Source organism: Vanacampus margaritifer, chromosome 16, assembly GCF_051991255.1.
Source record: "Vanacampus margaritifer isolate UIUO_Vmar chromosome 16, RoL_Vmar_1.0, whole genome shotgun sequence".
NCBI classification, from domain to species: Eukaryota; Metazoa; Chordata; class Actinopteri; order Syngnathiformes; family Syngnathidae; genus Vanacampus; species Vanacampus margaritifer.
Window position 1 is genome coordinate 16,899,155 of NC_135447.1, and position 13,713 is coordinate 16,912,867.

The following is a 13,713-nucleotide window of genomic DNA, read 5'->3' on the forward strand; positions in this document are numbered from 1 at the left end:
CTTTTGACAAAGTTAACTGGTCCTTCCTCTTTGCTGTTTTAAATAAATTTGGCTTTGGGAAATCATTTATCCATTGGGTGTCAGTATTATATGATTCTCCCAAAGCTACAGTTACTACTAACGGGATTATATCTAAGAGCTTTATTTTACAGAGAGGCACAAGACAGGGATGCCCACTATCCCCTTTATTATTTGCAATATTTATCGAGCCACTTGCAATAGCCATACGCCAGGAAAGAAGGATTCAAGGAATTCACTCTGGGGTAACAGAACATAAAATTAATCTATATGCCGATGATATTTTACTTTATTTAGAAAACCCGACAATTTCGTTAGGGGAAGTATTTAACTTAATAACTAAATTCTCACAGTTGTCAGATTATTCTATTAACTGGACAAAATCAACACTTCTACCTATTACAGAAAATTCATGGAACCCTGCAAGCCAGGACCCACATTACTCATTTCCTATAGGTAATTTAAAATACTTAGGCATAAAAATCTCACCTAAATTAACTGATTTAATTCATTTAAACTTTTCTCCACTTCTGGATAACATTCATAGTGACTTGGAACGCTGGAATAATCTTCCTATTTCTTTAATAGGACGAATAGCCACCGTTAAAATGAAAGTTTTACCTAAAATAAACTATTTTTTCTCAATGATTCCATTTAAACCCACGGCTAAATGGTTCCAGTTGTTGGACTCAGCTGTTACAAAATTTTACTGGAAAAAAAAAAAGCAAAGATTAGTCTATCTACTCTTCAGAAAAGTAAATCCAAAGGTGGTCTAGAGGCACCAAATTTTATGTACTACTATATAGCTAACCAGCTACAATATATCGTTCTATGGGCACAACCCAACAGAGATACTAACTGTTGGCTGGAACTAGAACAGAAGGATTGTAATAACCTCAGACTTCTAGATTTACTCTTTATTACAACATCGATTAAGCGACATAATTGTTTTAAAAACCCAATGATTTCCGCCACCCTGACTGCTTGGTGGAAGGCATTAGAAATTACAAAAGCCCAAGTGGAGCCCTGTGGACTTTCTCCCCTATGGCATAACCCTGACTTTCGAATTAACAACCAAACGTTTTATTTAGGTGTGTGGGAGCAGAAAGGAATCACACATCTTCACCATCTCTTCTCAGATAATATGTTTATATCATATACATCTTTGCTCCAAAAATACAAAATAACAAACGGAAATTTTTTACATTATCTGCAAGTTAAAAATATGATAAAGAAACAAATTCCAACACTTCAGGGTACGCTCCAACCGCCTGGCTTAGCTAAAGATATTACCAAGCTTTCTCCGACAACAACAAAAAAACTTTCAAAAATATATAAGTTACTTTCATATAGGGATAAAATGTCTTTACCCATCTTAAAATGGGAGACAGACTTGTCTATAGCTCCGGAATCTGACTTTTGGATTCAAGTTTGTGAAAATGCATTTAAAATGACAAAACACACAAATTTACAACTTATCCAATACAAAATTATCCATAGAACATACATTACTCAATATATGATGAAGAAAATGGGGCTCTCCGACTCCGACATTTGTCTCCAGTGTTTACAAAACACTACAGACACTTATTTTCATGCTTTATGGTTATGCACTCCGGTTATGTATTTCTGGACTAGAGTCTTAGAAAAACTTTCCGCTATCTTGGACTATAGGATACCTTTATCTCCAAACTTGTGTTTGCTAGGTGATCTAACAACAACTGACCTACCACATAAACAATTTCAATCTACACTTGTAGCCCTTACTATCGCTAAAAAAACAATTCTTGTTAACTGGAAAAATAAACAAACTCTGAATATCGACCAATGGTCTAACCTCCTCATAAATCACATTTTAATGGAAAAAATATCGGCCTCAAATAAAAAACAAATATCAAAATTCATAGAAATATGGTCTACGTATATAGAATATTTTAACCTAATTCTGGTTATTTAAATCTGCCTGTTAGCGAGAGCCACCACATCGTGATAACTTACATTGATGTCTCTGCATTTGGCAGTTTGTAACTAATGGTTGTGTTTTTATAGTCAGGAACCCAGTTGCTGCCAACAGGATCGAGCAGATTCACCTCCAATGGGCACTAAGGGCTAATATTCGGATTCACTGCATGCCAGGGGACTAACTCTACAGGTGCTGTCCCCCCTGGCTGGGCGTGGGCGGGTCTGCCCCTCTGTTGGCTGCTGGGTGGCGGCTGCGTCTTGGTCGTTCCCTGGGTCTCGTGGGGGGTGCTGTGTTGCGGGGCTCTCCCTGGTGTCCGGGGCGGCGCCGCCCCGACGCGGTCCGTCGCTCTGGGTCCGGCGACGCGGGTCGGGGCCTGTGGGCTGCCGGGGTGCCCCGTGGTTCCCTCTCCCCTCCCCCTTCCTCCCCCTTGCTTCCTCTCCCTCTTCTTCTCTCCCCGCCCATCCTCCGCCTCCCTGTCCCTTCTCCCTCGTCGCCTTTCCTCCTCCTCTCCCCCTCTCTCTGCGGCCCTGCCGCTGCCTCCTGCCCTTCCTGTCGTCTTCTTCCCCCGTCCCCTCCCCCTCCCCTGTCCGCCCTCCTCCCCCTCCCCTAGGCCGGGGGTTCCATCCGTGGCCCGGGTCTCGGCGCTCCGGGGGCCGGGGGAGTGGGCGGGATTGGTGTTGTGCCCGCCCCGCTCCGGTGGGCCTCCGGGCACTTCGGGCGGGCCCCGGTATCCGGGGGGCGAGCCCCGCCGGGGTCCCGGTGGGGTGGGTGGGGGTTTTGGTGGGCGGGTGCGCCCCCCCCCCCCCCCCGCCCGGTTGGGGGGGGCCCAGCTGGTCGCTCCTCTTAACTCACTGCACTAGTTTTGCACAATACATTTTAGGGCACATAACACACCGCTCCGCTGCCCGGCCCCCTCTTCGGCGCAGATGCCTGGGTGCGGTGTGTCCCCGGGGTCTGGGGTCGGGGTCTGGGGGGCTGTCGGTTGGTGGGGGTGGGGGCGGGGGCGGCTTGGTTGGTGGGGGGGTGGTGGTGGGGGTGCCGGGGTGGGGGGTGCTGGGGTGGGGAGGGTGTCTGGGGATTTGGGGACCTGGGGGCGGTTGGGGCTGGGTTGGGGTGGGTGGCGGGGGGTGGGGGGCGGGGGGGTCGTGGGGGGGGGGGGGGGGGGTTGTGGGCCGGTGGGGTGCCTGGTGGGCCTGCAGTGCCCCGTCCTGCTGCGTTGGGTTGGGGGCGCGGGCCGCGTTGGGGTGGGGGGCGCTCCTGCTCCGGGGTTTGCTCTCCGGCCGGTGGCCCCTGCGGGGCCCGGGGGTCGTCCTTTGGCGTGGCCGCGGCCTGGGGGGCCCTGAGGTGTTGCGCTTGCTCTGTCCTGGCGGGGGTCGACGGCTCCCCTCTTTGGTGGAGATTTTCATGCATGCTAGATCCACCACACCAGCATCTATCGAGACTCAGACACAATTTGCTTCTCCCTCAGGTCATTGATTCGGTGGAGGCTGGTGTCAGTGGATCTCACTCTGCTTCGTCTGTCCTTTCTACCTTTCCTCAGTTTCTCCTTTGGGCCCTTGAGGTTTCCCTGATTTGTTGGAGTTTAGATGTCTCTGGGGTTGGTGAAGGTTAGTGGCCCGGTGGGTGGTGTCTGGTCGGTGCTGGGCTTCGCTTTTCTTTATTTTCTTTGGTCCCCCTTCGGGTCTCCTGGCGGCCCCACGACTCTGGCTGGATTTTGAAGTGTTCGGTTTAGGTGAACGGTATGGGAAATTATTATTATTTTTTTTCTTTCTCACGCACGCACGCACGCACACACACACGCACGCACGCACGCACAAACACACATACAAAAAAAAAAAAAAAAAAAGGGAGAACAATGATGATGACATTTCAAATGATCAATACTGAGATCTCCCAGAAAAAAAAAAAAAAAAGCAGTGTCTGAAATTTATTTTATTTGCATTTCATTTGAGAAAGTCTAGTATAAAGTGTAGTCTGTGTACATGGGCGGAGTTTTCTTTCTTTTTGTATTTTCAGAGACGGGTGCTGTTAGAAATGACCATTTGCACTGTTGTGGGAGTGAACACAGACAACTAGACTCCCAGCCAAATGACCATTTGCACTGTTGTGGGAGTGAACACAGACAACTAGACTCCCAGCCAAAGCAGCTTGTGTCATTCCCTTTAAATTAAAAATATGTGAAAATTGACCCATGACCTCGTGGTTTCTCAATGATTAAAAAAAAAAAATCAGCATTTAGGAGGTGGTAGTTGAGAAAACGAGCTGTCGAAGCAGAAAGAGCATATCCATTTTCTATCTGTTTGCTAGGATCAATACACACTCCCAAAGCATTTATACATCTGGTCTTCTAAGAGAGTTTCCAAGAATATGGGAAATATGAAACATTTTTAGGTCAAGGAAGCAAAGAAAAAGTGCAGCCAGGAGAGAAACATTCATCTTCTGCTCCTGTGATACCAGATGAATTCAAACTGTGTAATACCCGAGACATTGCGTGGGAAAAAAAAATAGAAGATACTTTATTTCTGATTAATGTGCTCACACTGTAGCACAACATCCAGTATGAATTACTTTCTGAACCGATTCAGTATTTACATCAAATATATAGGTCTATGTGTATACTCAGGATGCAATGGTGTTATGAATATCATAGTAACTCGGTTTTGAAATTCACACAATAATGCCGCCGAAGTCCCAGTATCAAATGCTACGTACACTAAACAAAAACATTTTGTGGCCATTTGTGTTAAGTGAAATGCTGCAAGGCTAGATAGAGGCTTTAGGGCTCATCTCATTTCTCTTTTTGTCAGGTTGCTGTTGTTGTATGTTGAAGAGGGAGAAGTTGGGAAGAGAAACGTCATCCACCCTCACTTTTTTGATCAGTCAATCAGTATATTTGGATAAGTCATAAAGCCCACTCACGCCTTTGTAACAGAGAAATGACCAGTAACATGCTAGTATCATGCTCAGTAACACGAACAATAGCTACCATGTCTCACAACTTCTTAAAAGAAAAAATAACTATTGATAAGTTGATATTTATTTAACTAAGAATGTCTGGATAAGGATTTGGGAAAAGTGTATATCTTTGGAAATAATTTGGTAGACATGGTGGTGTATTGATTTACAAACAACGTGAAGAGATATTTCTGACTATATTTTAGGGGGACAAAATACTTGTACATTTTGTATAAATAAGCATTCAGGTATTCCTACATTGACCAGAGCGTTTATTTGACTTTGTCATTGTTGTGTTAGGGTCAAATTAATGTTTCCACACTATGAAATTATTTTTCAAGTTATTTATTTTTTGCAATACTACACGAATACCATACTGGGGTCTTAATACCGTCAGATTTTTATATTGTTGCATGCCTAGTATATACCCATCATTTTAGAAAAAAAATACTATACTACTTACCAAATACCACCAGTTCAGCTGGATCACTGTCTTTTTCTCCAACCATATTGGTGCCAACACACACGTACATGCCAGCATCACTTTTTCTGGTGTTTGAAATCATTAGTTTGCCTCCTCTGATCTGAAAAGGGAGTGGTAAATACATGAAGATGTATATTATATACAATATCACATATTCTTCTACGGCAGCAATGGCACAGGGGTTTGAGCAATTGCCTACCACACTGAAAGACCTGGGTTCAAACCCTGCTTGGGAAGCTCTTTAGTACAAATGCAATATTGAATACTAATCATTGTCAAATTATTTCACATCCATTATTTCTGATGTCATTCATAAGTTGTGTTTCTATATTATTGCTTTCTATATTCAAAATTAAAATTCAACGCAAGCTTTGTATATACTGACGTATTCACTACAATTATATACAATGTGACAGTTTCTACAGCAGCAATGGAAACAGTGGTTTGAGCAATTGGCTGCTAAACCGGAAGATCTGGGTTCAAACCCCGCTTGGACAACTTGTAATTTTCACATAATTTATCTTTCAATTTATTTCATAAGAATTCAGTCTATTTTTTTTCTTATTTTTTTTCCTAGCTGAAGATTCAATGACGACAACAACACGTATATGTTACAAAAACCCAGCAATGTACGCACAATCAACAGAGTAAATAAACAGGCAAACCAACGGCAATGAAAACATTGGACAACCAACAGTCTACTTACCGTGATCCTCTCATCTCTGTCATTGACCTGGACATTATTTCTCTTCCACGAGATGGTTGGCTCAGGATGTCCTCTGGGGGGAATACACTCCATGACAGCTGGCTCACCTGCTGCCACCACCACGTCACTCGGTGTCTGACGGAAGTCATCTCTTAGAACTGGTGAAGAAAAAAAGAATGGGTAAGTAAAGTCTTTTGTTGATAATTTTATTTAACAAAAAATACACATAACACTGCTTGTGTACTTCTGCTTACATGATAAACCTGATCATTTGAAAAATGTGAGCATATCAACAATATGACTAATCACGGAAAAACTACTAATGATACTTTAATCCATTGTGTGCTATCTTGCTTTTTTATTCACTGTCATTGGTGCACATTAATAATGAAAGTAAATTAATTATTCAACCTGACACACACGCGCAGGCAGACACAGAAACACACACACATCAAACATGCACATTATTTCCCCTGGCAAATTCACATGCATAAATACATTGGAATATTGGGAGGTAAAAAAAAAAAAACTGCATACATCAGATAAATCGACCAAGCTCATTGATAGCAAAAAGACTGTTTGAATGCAGCAAGCATAAATTATCTGATTCAACAAGTCAAGTTAACTCCTTAATACCCATATTCATCTATCCATAGTCTACATTTTGTGTCTGGTTTCCCTGAAAGCGATTGGATTTTCCACTTTGCGTCTCTAGAGCTCTGTGACCTCTCGGATTACAGCTATGTAGAGAGGTTTTGTAGTTGCGGTTGATGCCCTGATACCCGGATGAGGCCAAAGCCACAGAGGCCTGCAGGCTACAAGTCTGGTCTAAGCCACTCCACAGATTCACAAAGGAGTAAACCCATGGATCAGTTTCTATTACTTTCCTAGCTAATTTCTGCCCTAAAAGCTTTCCGTCACCCTAAAGCAGGATAATAGATCTTCACTAAAGTGCCCTTTTTTGCGTCACAAAGTTTTCTCAAAGATGATTAGCAGCAACTCTACAACTGCTCTCTTGAATCTTTAATGGGAGCTGAAATTTTGACATCAAGGAGATGTTCAATTAATGCTTGAGGGTATCAGTGTGTTAGCTTACATATCTTATTTACGGACCTGTAGTAAGTACTACTACTAACGCACAATACTAACACACAACCACATATTTAATTTCTCTGGAAAAACAAAACTATATTTAGGTGCATACAGTTGGCTCATAAGTGAAAATTGTGTTCATATTGACTTGCATGTGTCGATCACACAAAGCTACACAGTTTGTTTGTTTTCCTGGATTGTCACACAAGTGCAACAACATTGAATTGTGATCATCTGTATTCAATTAATAGCCGGGAACTAAAATGTTTTGTTACAAAATAAATAATTACTGTTTTAACTGTTCCAATACTTGAAGACACATGCCATAATATAATGTAATGTCAATTTTTGTCTTAAAAAAAAAATAATAATAATAATAATAATTTAATGCTTTGGGTATGAAACTGAATGCAGACATCCCAATAACGTAAAAAAAAATAGACATAAGTGTTTTTCACAAAGCAGCGATGATAATAATGTGTCTACAAAAATATTAAAACAAGAACAAATATTAAGCAAAGGTGTGTTTCTGTAAAAGGTGTTCATTTGTGGAATGATTTTGGAACTGACCTGAAAAGATGTCAGTCACTTGCTGATTTTAAAACATTGTTTGAAAGCAAAGTTTAAAAAATAATAATACTTACATCATCATCATGAGCTTTTAAAAATGAACATATGCTGTAATTTCTTTGGATGTATTGGTATGAGTGTAATGAAAATTGTATATGTGAGTATGAGGATGTGATTTATAGATGTATTGTGGTATGTGCCTGTTGATTTCGTGTGCATATGTCGCTGGCAAATGTACATATGTTAAAGTGCACTTGTATATATGATTAGGTTTATATATTTCCTTTTGTTGAAATACATACATAAATATAAATAAAACATAAAAACGAATAAGGGGTAGGACTAGAAAAGTTTTTAACTTCCTCTTACCCCTTTTGAACATATAAACTCTTTTCTTACTTCCTATTCTTGTTTTCTTTTTTACTTCAATTTATATTTTAGACTTGTAATGTGTTTTCTTTGTGTTTATATGTTCAATAAAGCACCAAAACTAATAATAACAATATAAACTGCACATGCGCATGTGTGGTCATCAACAACAATATGGTGGACAGTGATATGAATACGTGGCAATTTTATGTTTTTATGTAAAGTATTTTAAGTTTTTATTTTAAAACCACTTCAAAGTCTTGGCACACATTACAGGGCTGCAGGAAAGTGCTATCTGATTGATGGCACTCCTCCCCCTCTAATGAGAGTGCTGACAGGCCAATAAAGCCTCAGGACATTACCATTAGCATCAGATATATAGTGCTTAACGAATGTATTAGACCACTAATACCTTTTTTTCAGAGACCATCCAGCTTCATGAAGTGATTTAATGTGGACTCTTTCATTTTCAGTAAGCTCTCAGTAAGAAACTAAATAAATTTTTAAAAACCCCGATCCAAAGAAACAAACAAACTTACATTAACATGAAGACTTGGACAAAAGCAAACTAAAATAGCATTAATATTTGCTTCTTTAATTATATATATATTTTTAAAGATTTATGTTTCGTCGTCCCCCCAAACATACCTTACTTTATCGTCCGCCATTGCTTTGGAAATACAAACGTACGTGTGTCGTAATTTCCGGTCAAAACGTGCGACGTGTATCTGGTCTTGCCAGCGGTTATTTGCAAAACCTCTTTCCATAGCCAAAATTTGCATTTTTCTTTTTTCGTTACGCTTCAAAATCCACCCCCTCTAAGTGTAAAAATCTTTTTGCGAATTTTGGGACCTTTTTCGAATTTCTAGCATTTCCGTTCCGTTTTATTTTTGCATTTCTTGAAAATTTGAATAAAAATGGGTGGATGGAAACCCAACTAATGAGAATCACTTGGACACGACACAAGTGGCTGAGGGATCTGATTGGTGGAGAGGGGCTGACAAACAGGTGGACACAAAACCATAACGAGAAAGACATGAACCACAAGAACACAAGACATTACATGTAGCAAAAGTACATACGAAACTAAACAAAAAAGGATCATGACACTGACGGACAGTCCGCCACTGTTATGAAGGCATAAATTGCAAGTTTCTCAACAAAGAGCAAAGAATCCACCCCTGGAGTGACTTGGTTAACCAATAAGATTATTTTATTAAATATCATTCTAGGGAGATGCAAACCTTTGTTTACTTTGCAACTTGAAAGTTAGCTGGATAATTGTTGGGTATTTTTCTAAAGAGACTAGAAAGTGGTCTTTTTTCCAATTTCTCTCAGCCCTCCGACAAACCCACAAACCATTAAAAAATACTGCATCTTATTGTAATAAAGTTGCTCATGGTCACAAAAGTTTGAGGAATTGGGGAAGATCTACCCAATGTTTGGAGAACTTCAAATACTTTAATCCTACAATGCTACAAGGAAATGCTTTCTCACACTCCTTACATCATATGTAGTCCCAACCTACATTTTACGCAGAGGTGGGCACTTAAATTGAGCAGGACCCTGTGCGGTCATGCAAAAAGAGGAAGTAAATCAAATGCTCACTGCAACCTAACTCAGTATTATCATGTCACTGGGATGCAGAGCAACCACAATGGCCAGTCACACACCATTCTCACACCATGGCTTCGAGGATCTCTGATTTTTCACATCCCGCCCTCCACACTCCCTATATTTGGGTGAAAATAGGGCAAAAAGTTCATTAGATACTGGCAATTACCCATGAGACCCCTGGGATCCCATATTAAGTGTGTGCACTTTGACCCTTTCCAATAACCCCTTTTACAAAGCCAAAATAATCCCTACGAATGGGTCCATTCGTTGTGCTTTCATCAGCGTAGAGTAACCCACAAGGGAAAAGATAAGGATTAGAATTGCATCCAAGTTTATATAATACAATGTGTTTGGACTGAAATTTTGAATAAACTATTTGTATTGTTCTTATTTAAATGTAGTTAACTTTTTCCCTGACTTGTTAGTAAAGTTAGTAGGGAAGTGTATAATGTAACAGGCATATTAACTCATTCACTCCCAGTCATTTTCACTGAAGCAACCCCCTTTGGCTGTTTTACTGGATTTTGACTGATTTTGCAAGGCCCACGGAATATTGTGTTCCATTGCTATAAAAACATGGGATCTACCAAAAGTAAAATTAGATTGTCTTCTTTCATCTGTTTACGTTTTGCAGCAATTAGCATTAGAATATAGCTAAATTTAATCATTATTCACAAATCTGTTGAAAACACTGGGGAAAACAGCTTTTTGCAACATGGCCCTGGTTGATCTCTTATACTATGCATTCACCTGCTGGTCGTTTTGTAATAACTACCATTCTTCAAGCGTCCCTCTTCAGGTCAGAGGCTGCATCAAAGCCTTCTGTATGCTCTAGCATAAAAATAAAAATAAAATAAAAAATTGTAAATAAGTTTTTGGGAAGCTGCAATATTTAAAATATAACGTTTTTATATGTTTTTTGGAACAAATTAGTTATTTGGAAATGGTTCGACATGAGGAACAAATGAATGATAAATCCCACAGTTGTTTGACTTTGACAACATTTCAATTCCTCCTACAATGTCAGATTGTAGTCTAGGGCTTGGTGATTAATGTGTGTGTGTGTGTGTGTGTGTGTGTAAACATTTGATTATATTTATTTTATATTGATATGATGATTGACAAAAATTATTATTCATTCATTTCAAAACTTAAAGTGTATTCAACTATCAAAATTCAATTACTCAAAACTGCCATTATATGCTAATTCATTCCAGCACACTGAAAACATTCTTGAACTTTATTCTTTTTATCAAGTACAAAATGTAATTTGCAAATTGTTCCAACTGTAATGTCTTTAAAATCATTTGCTCCTAAAAACCTATAAAAAAAATACATATTTTAAATACTGCCATGGTACCAAAAACTTATTTATACGTTTTTTTCAATGTTTTTTTATGCTAGAGCATACTGCTTTGATGCAGCCTCTGCTTTGAAGAGGTCGCTTAAAGCAATGGTAGTTATAACAAAAAAGGGCCAGCAGGTGGCAGCAGAGTATAAGACATCAGCCAAGGCCATGTTGCAACAAGCTCTTTTCCTCAGTGTTTTCAACAGGTTTGTGAATAATGATGAAACTTAGATACAAATATACTTTTTTTTTCCTGATGACAGAAGAGACTCAAATCTTTATTTTGGTAGGTTCCGTGTTTTTATAGCAATAGAACACAATCAGTGAACATGGCTGGGAGTGAATGAATTAAGATCATGACAACCCAAACTAACCCCGATTAAGTTTCAATTAATGGCCCAGCTCTAAGTCAGACTATTGTATATATCTAATAACAGTCACTCTGTAAGAAATGATAACCATCTGTACAAGCTTGCTAACACAAGACGTTATCTTCCATAAGTGAAAAACACCATCTTTCATTTTGCCATTTGAGTGGACATTAAAAACACATCTGGGGTGAGCTACTGCTCACTTGTAATTAAAGAGCTTTATCGCTGTCTGAAACGTTCTAACGATGGTGTGTGCGTATACGTACTTGACAGCAGCCCCCCAAATCCCAAAATATAAATATTCATATGGCAGATAGAGAATGACACACAGTCCCTTTGCTGGCAGAGCAAATAAGGGGCTCCAAGGGGGTGGTCAACAAACACATTTCCAGATTCAAACACAGATGTGGGTGGATCTTGTTGGTCATGTCATCTTATGTCCTGCTCCAAAATAAAGCAATATTCTTTAGTCTCATCTCACACGATGAAATATTATCATGCTTTCACTCTTATGGCAAATTACATAAATCCCTCTTGTTCCCATACAATGACTGCTTAGATGCACGCAAAACATGTCATATCTGTTCTATGGTGGCAATACATGTTCAGGGACTTTGGTCCCAACTGAGGCCCCTGTCTGGAGCTGACACCAGCCTTACTCATTATCCAGAGTGGACCCCCTCTGATCCCTATCAACTATTGCACCATGATGAAACAGTCCACACAGGATATTGGTGAAGGGAGTGTCAGCAGAGGGTTTTAGAAAAGGGGGAGGTAGTGGTGCTCTTGATGAGACAGATGTCTACAATGCTGAGCCTCCTCCAGTTCTAATTCAAATTGTAGCTACTTTCACAATGGCTTCCCGATACACTGATACATCAGAGTATAACAGTCGGGATTTGTTCAACTGTGCCTTTCAGACTCACAGAAATTGGACATTGATATGAGATAACTAGATACATTGGGATGTCAGGTTTGCAACTAGTCCTTTCAACATAAAATGGGAGTGGACAGTGAATCCCAGGTTACTTCGTGCTCTAGTTCCAGCTGGCTGTTTTCAGCTTTTGTTATATACCTTTGGTATGAGGGTGGAAGCCAGCAAAGTCACAGTAAAACTTCAACTGCATCCCATATCAGTACCTTGCGCACAAGAATTACTTTGGTGGTGCTGCCATGCAACATATGTGACAGTACTTGATAGCCTTGAATAAACGACATCACATGGATCATATTGTTGCTGTCCTGGGAAAAACACGTCAATTTTTGTGTTTTTTGTAGAGATAGACTGATGTGGTTTTTCCAGGGTCGATACCGATTAGTAGTAGTCAAGGACGACGACAACCAATATTTGGAGCCGATATTTATTTTTACTAAAAGGGAAAAGATTGGCATCAAAATTTGGAAAAAATACAAACTCCAGCTCTTTTTTTCTCTCCTAATTTTAGAGCATATGTTTATTGAGCAACTTTTAGGGTTCGTAAAAAATAAAATAAAATCTTAGTCAATAGACATCTTTGTTTTAAAAATCTAACAAAAAGTTCCGGGATCTCCCAGGGGCAGTAGCACGTTTTCAAAAGTTAAATAAAAACTTAAACAATTGTTTTCTACAGTCAGTAAATATATTCCAAAATTTAAAAAATATCTAAAATGTAAAAATTTTATGTATCTCAGTCTTAATTTCAAACAAAAACACAAGGTGCAGAGAGTTCCCAGGGTCAGCAGCATCTCTGAAAAAAAATACAATAAAAATAAATACATTTTAATTAGCTCCCTGAAGTTAACACTTTCTTTTTTAAATGGTATTATCGGCCATATGATTCTTCAAGATGGCTGATGTCGATTTTTGACAAAATGCTCAATATCGGTGCCGATATAATCGGTCTATCCCTACTTTTTTGTTACATTTTATGTTTATGGGATGAAACTGAATGCAGACATCCAAAAAACGTAAAATAATAAATAATTTTAAAAAATGACAGAAGTGTTTTTCAAAGGACTGCTATATTTGGGTTTTGAAAGCCCAGGTATTTATTTGGTCAAATATATGTGATCAGGTTACCTGCATTGAACAGAACATTGGTTTGTGTTATGTGCACGCTCTATCCGCAAGGATTCTTGGTCTTTTGAGTAGGCTACAGAAAGTACTTGTATGTGTGGTGTCTGCAGCGGAACCCACAGGAAATACAGAAGCAGAGGTAAACAAACTCCAACGCAGCATAG

General features: G+C 39.7%; 1 protein-coding gene across 3 annotated transcripts in view; it reads right to left on the reverse strand.

Moving 5' to 3' along the window:
• robo3 (roundabout, axon guidance receptor, homolog 3 (Drosophila)) overlaps nucleotides 1-13,713 on the reverse strand; it is a 129,453-nt gene that overhangs the window by 71,423 nt on the left and 44,317 nt on the right. For all 3 annotated transcript variants that reach the window (XM_077546934.1, XM_077546933.1, XM_077546932.1), the window contains exons 3-4: nucleotides 6,127-6,284; nucleotides 5,400-5,520 (exon numbers count right to left, since the gene is read on the reverse strand). In XM_077546934.1, the coding sequence (XP_077403060.1) occupies nucleotides 5,400-5,520; nucleotides 6,127-6,284 (279 nt within the window). The remainder of the gene's footprint in view (nucleotides 1-5,399; nucleotides 5,521-6,126; nucleotides 6,285-13,713) is intronic.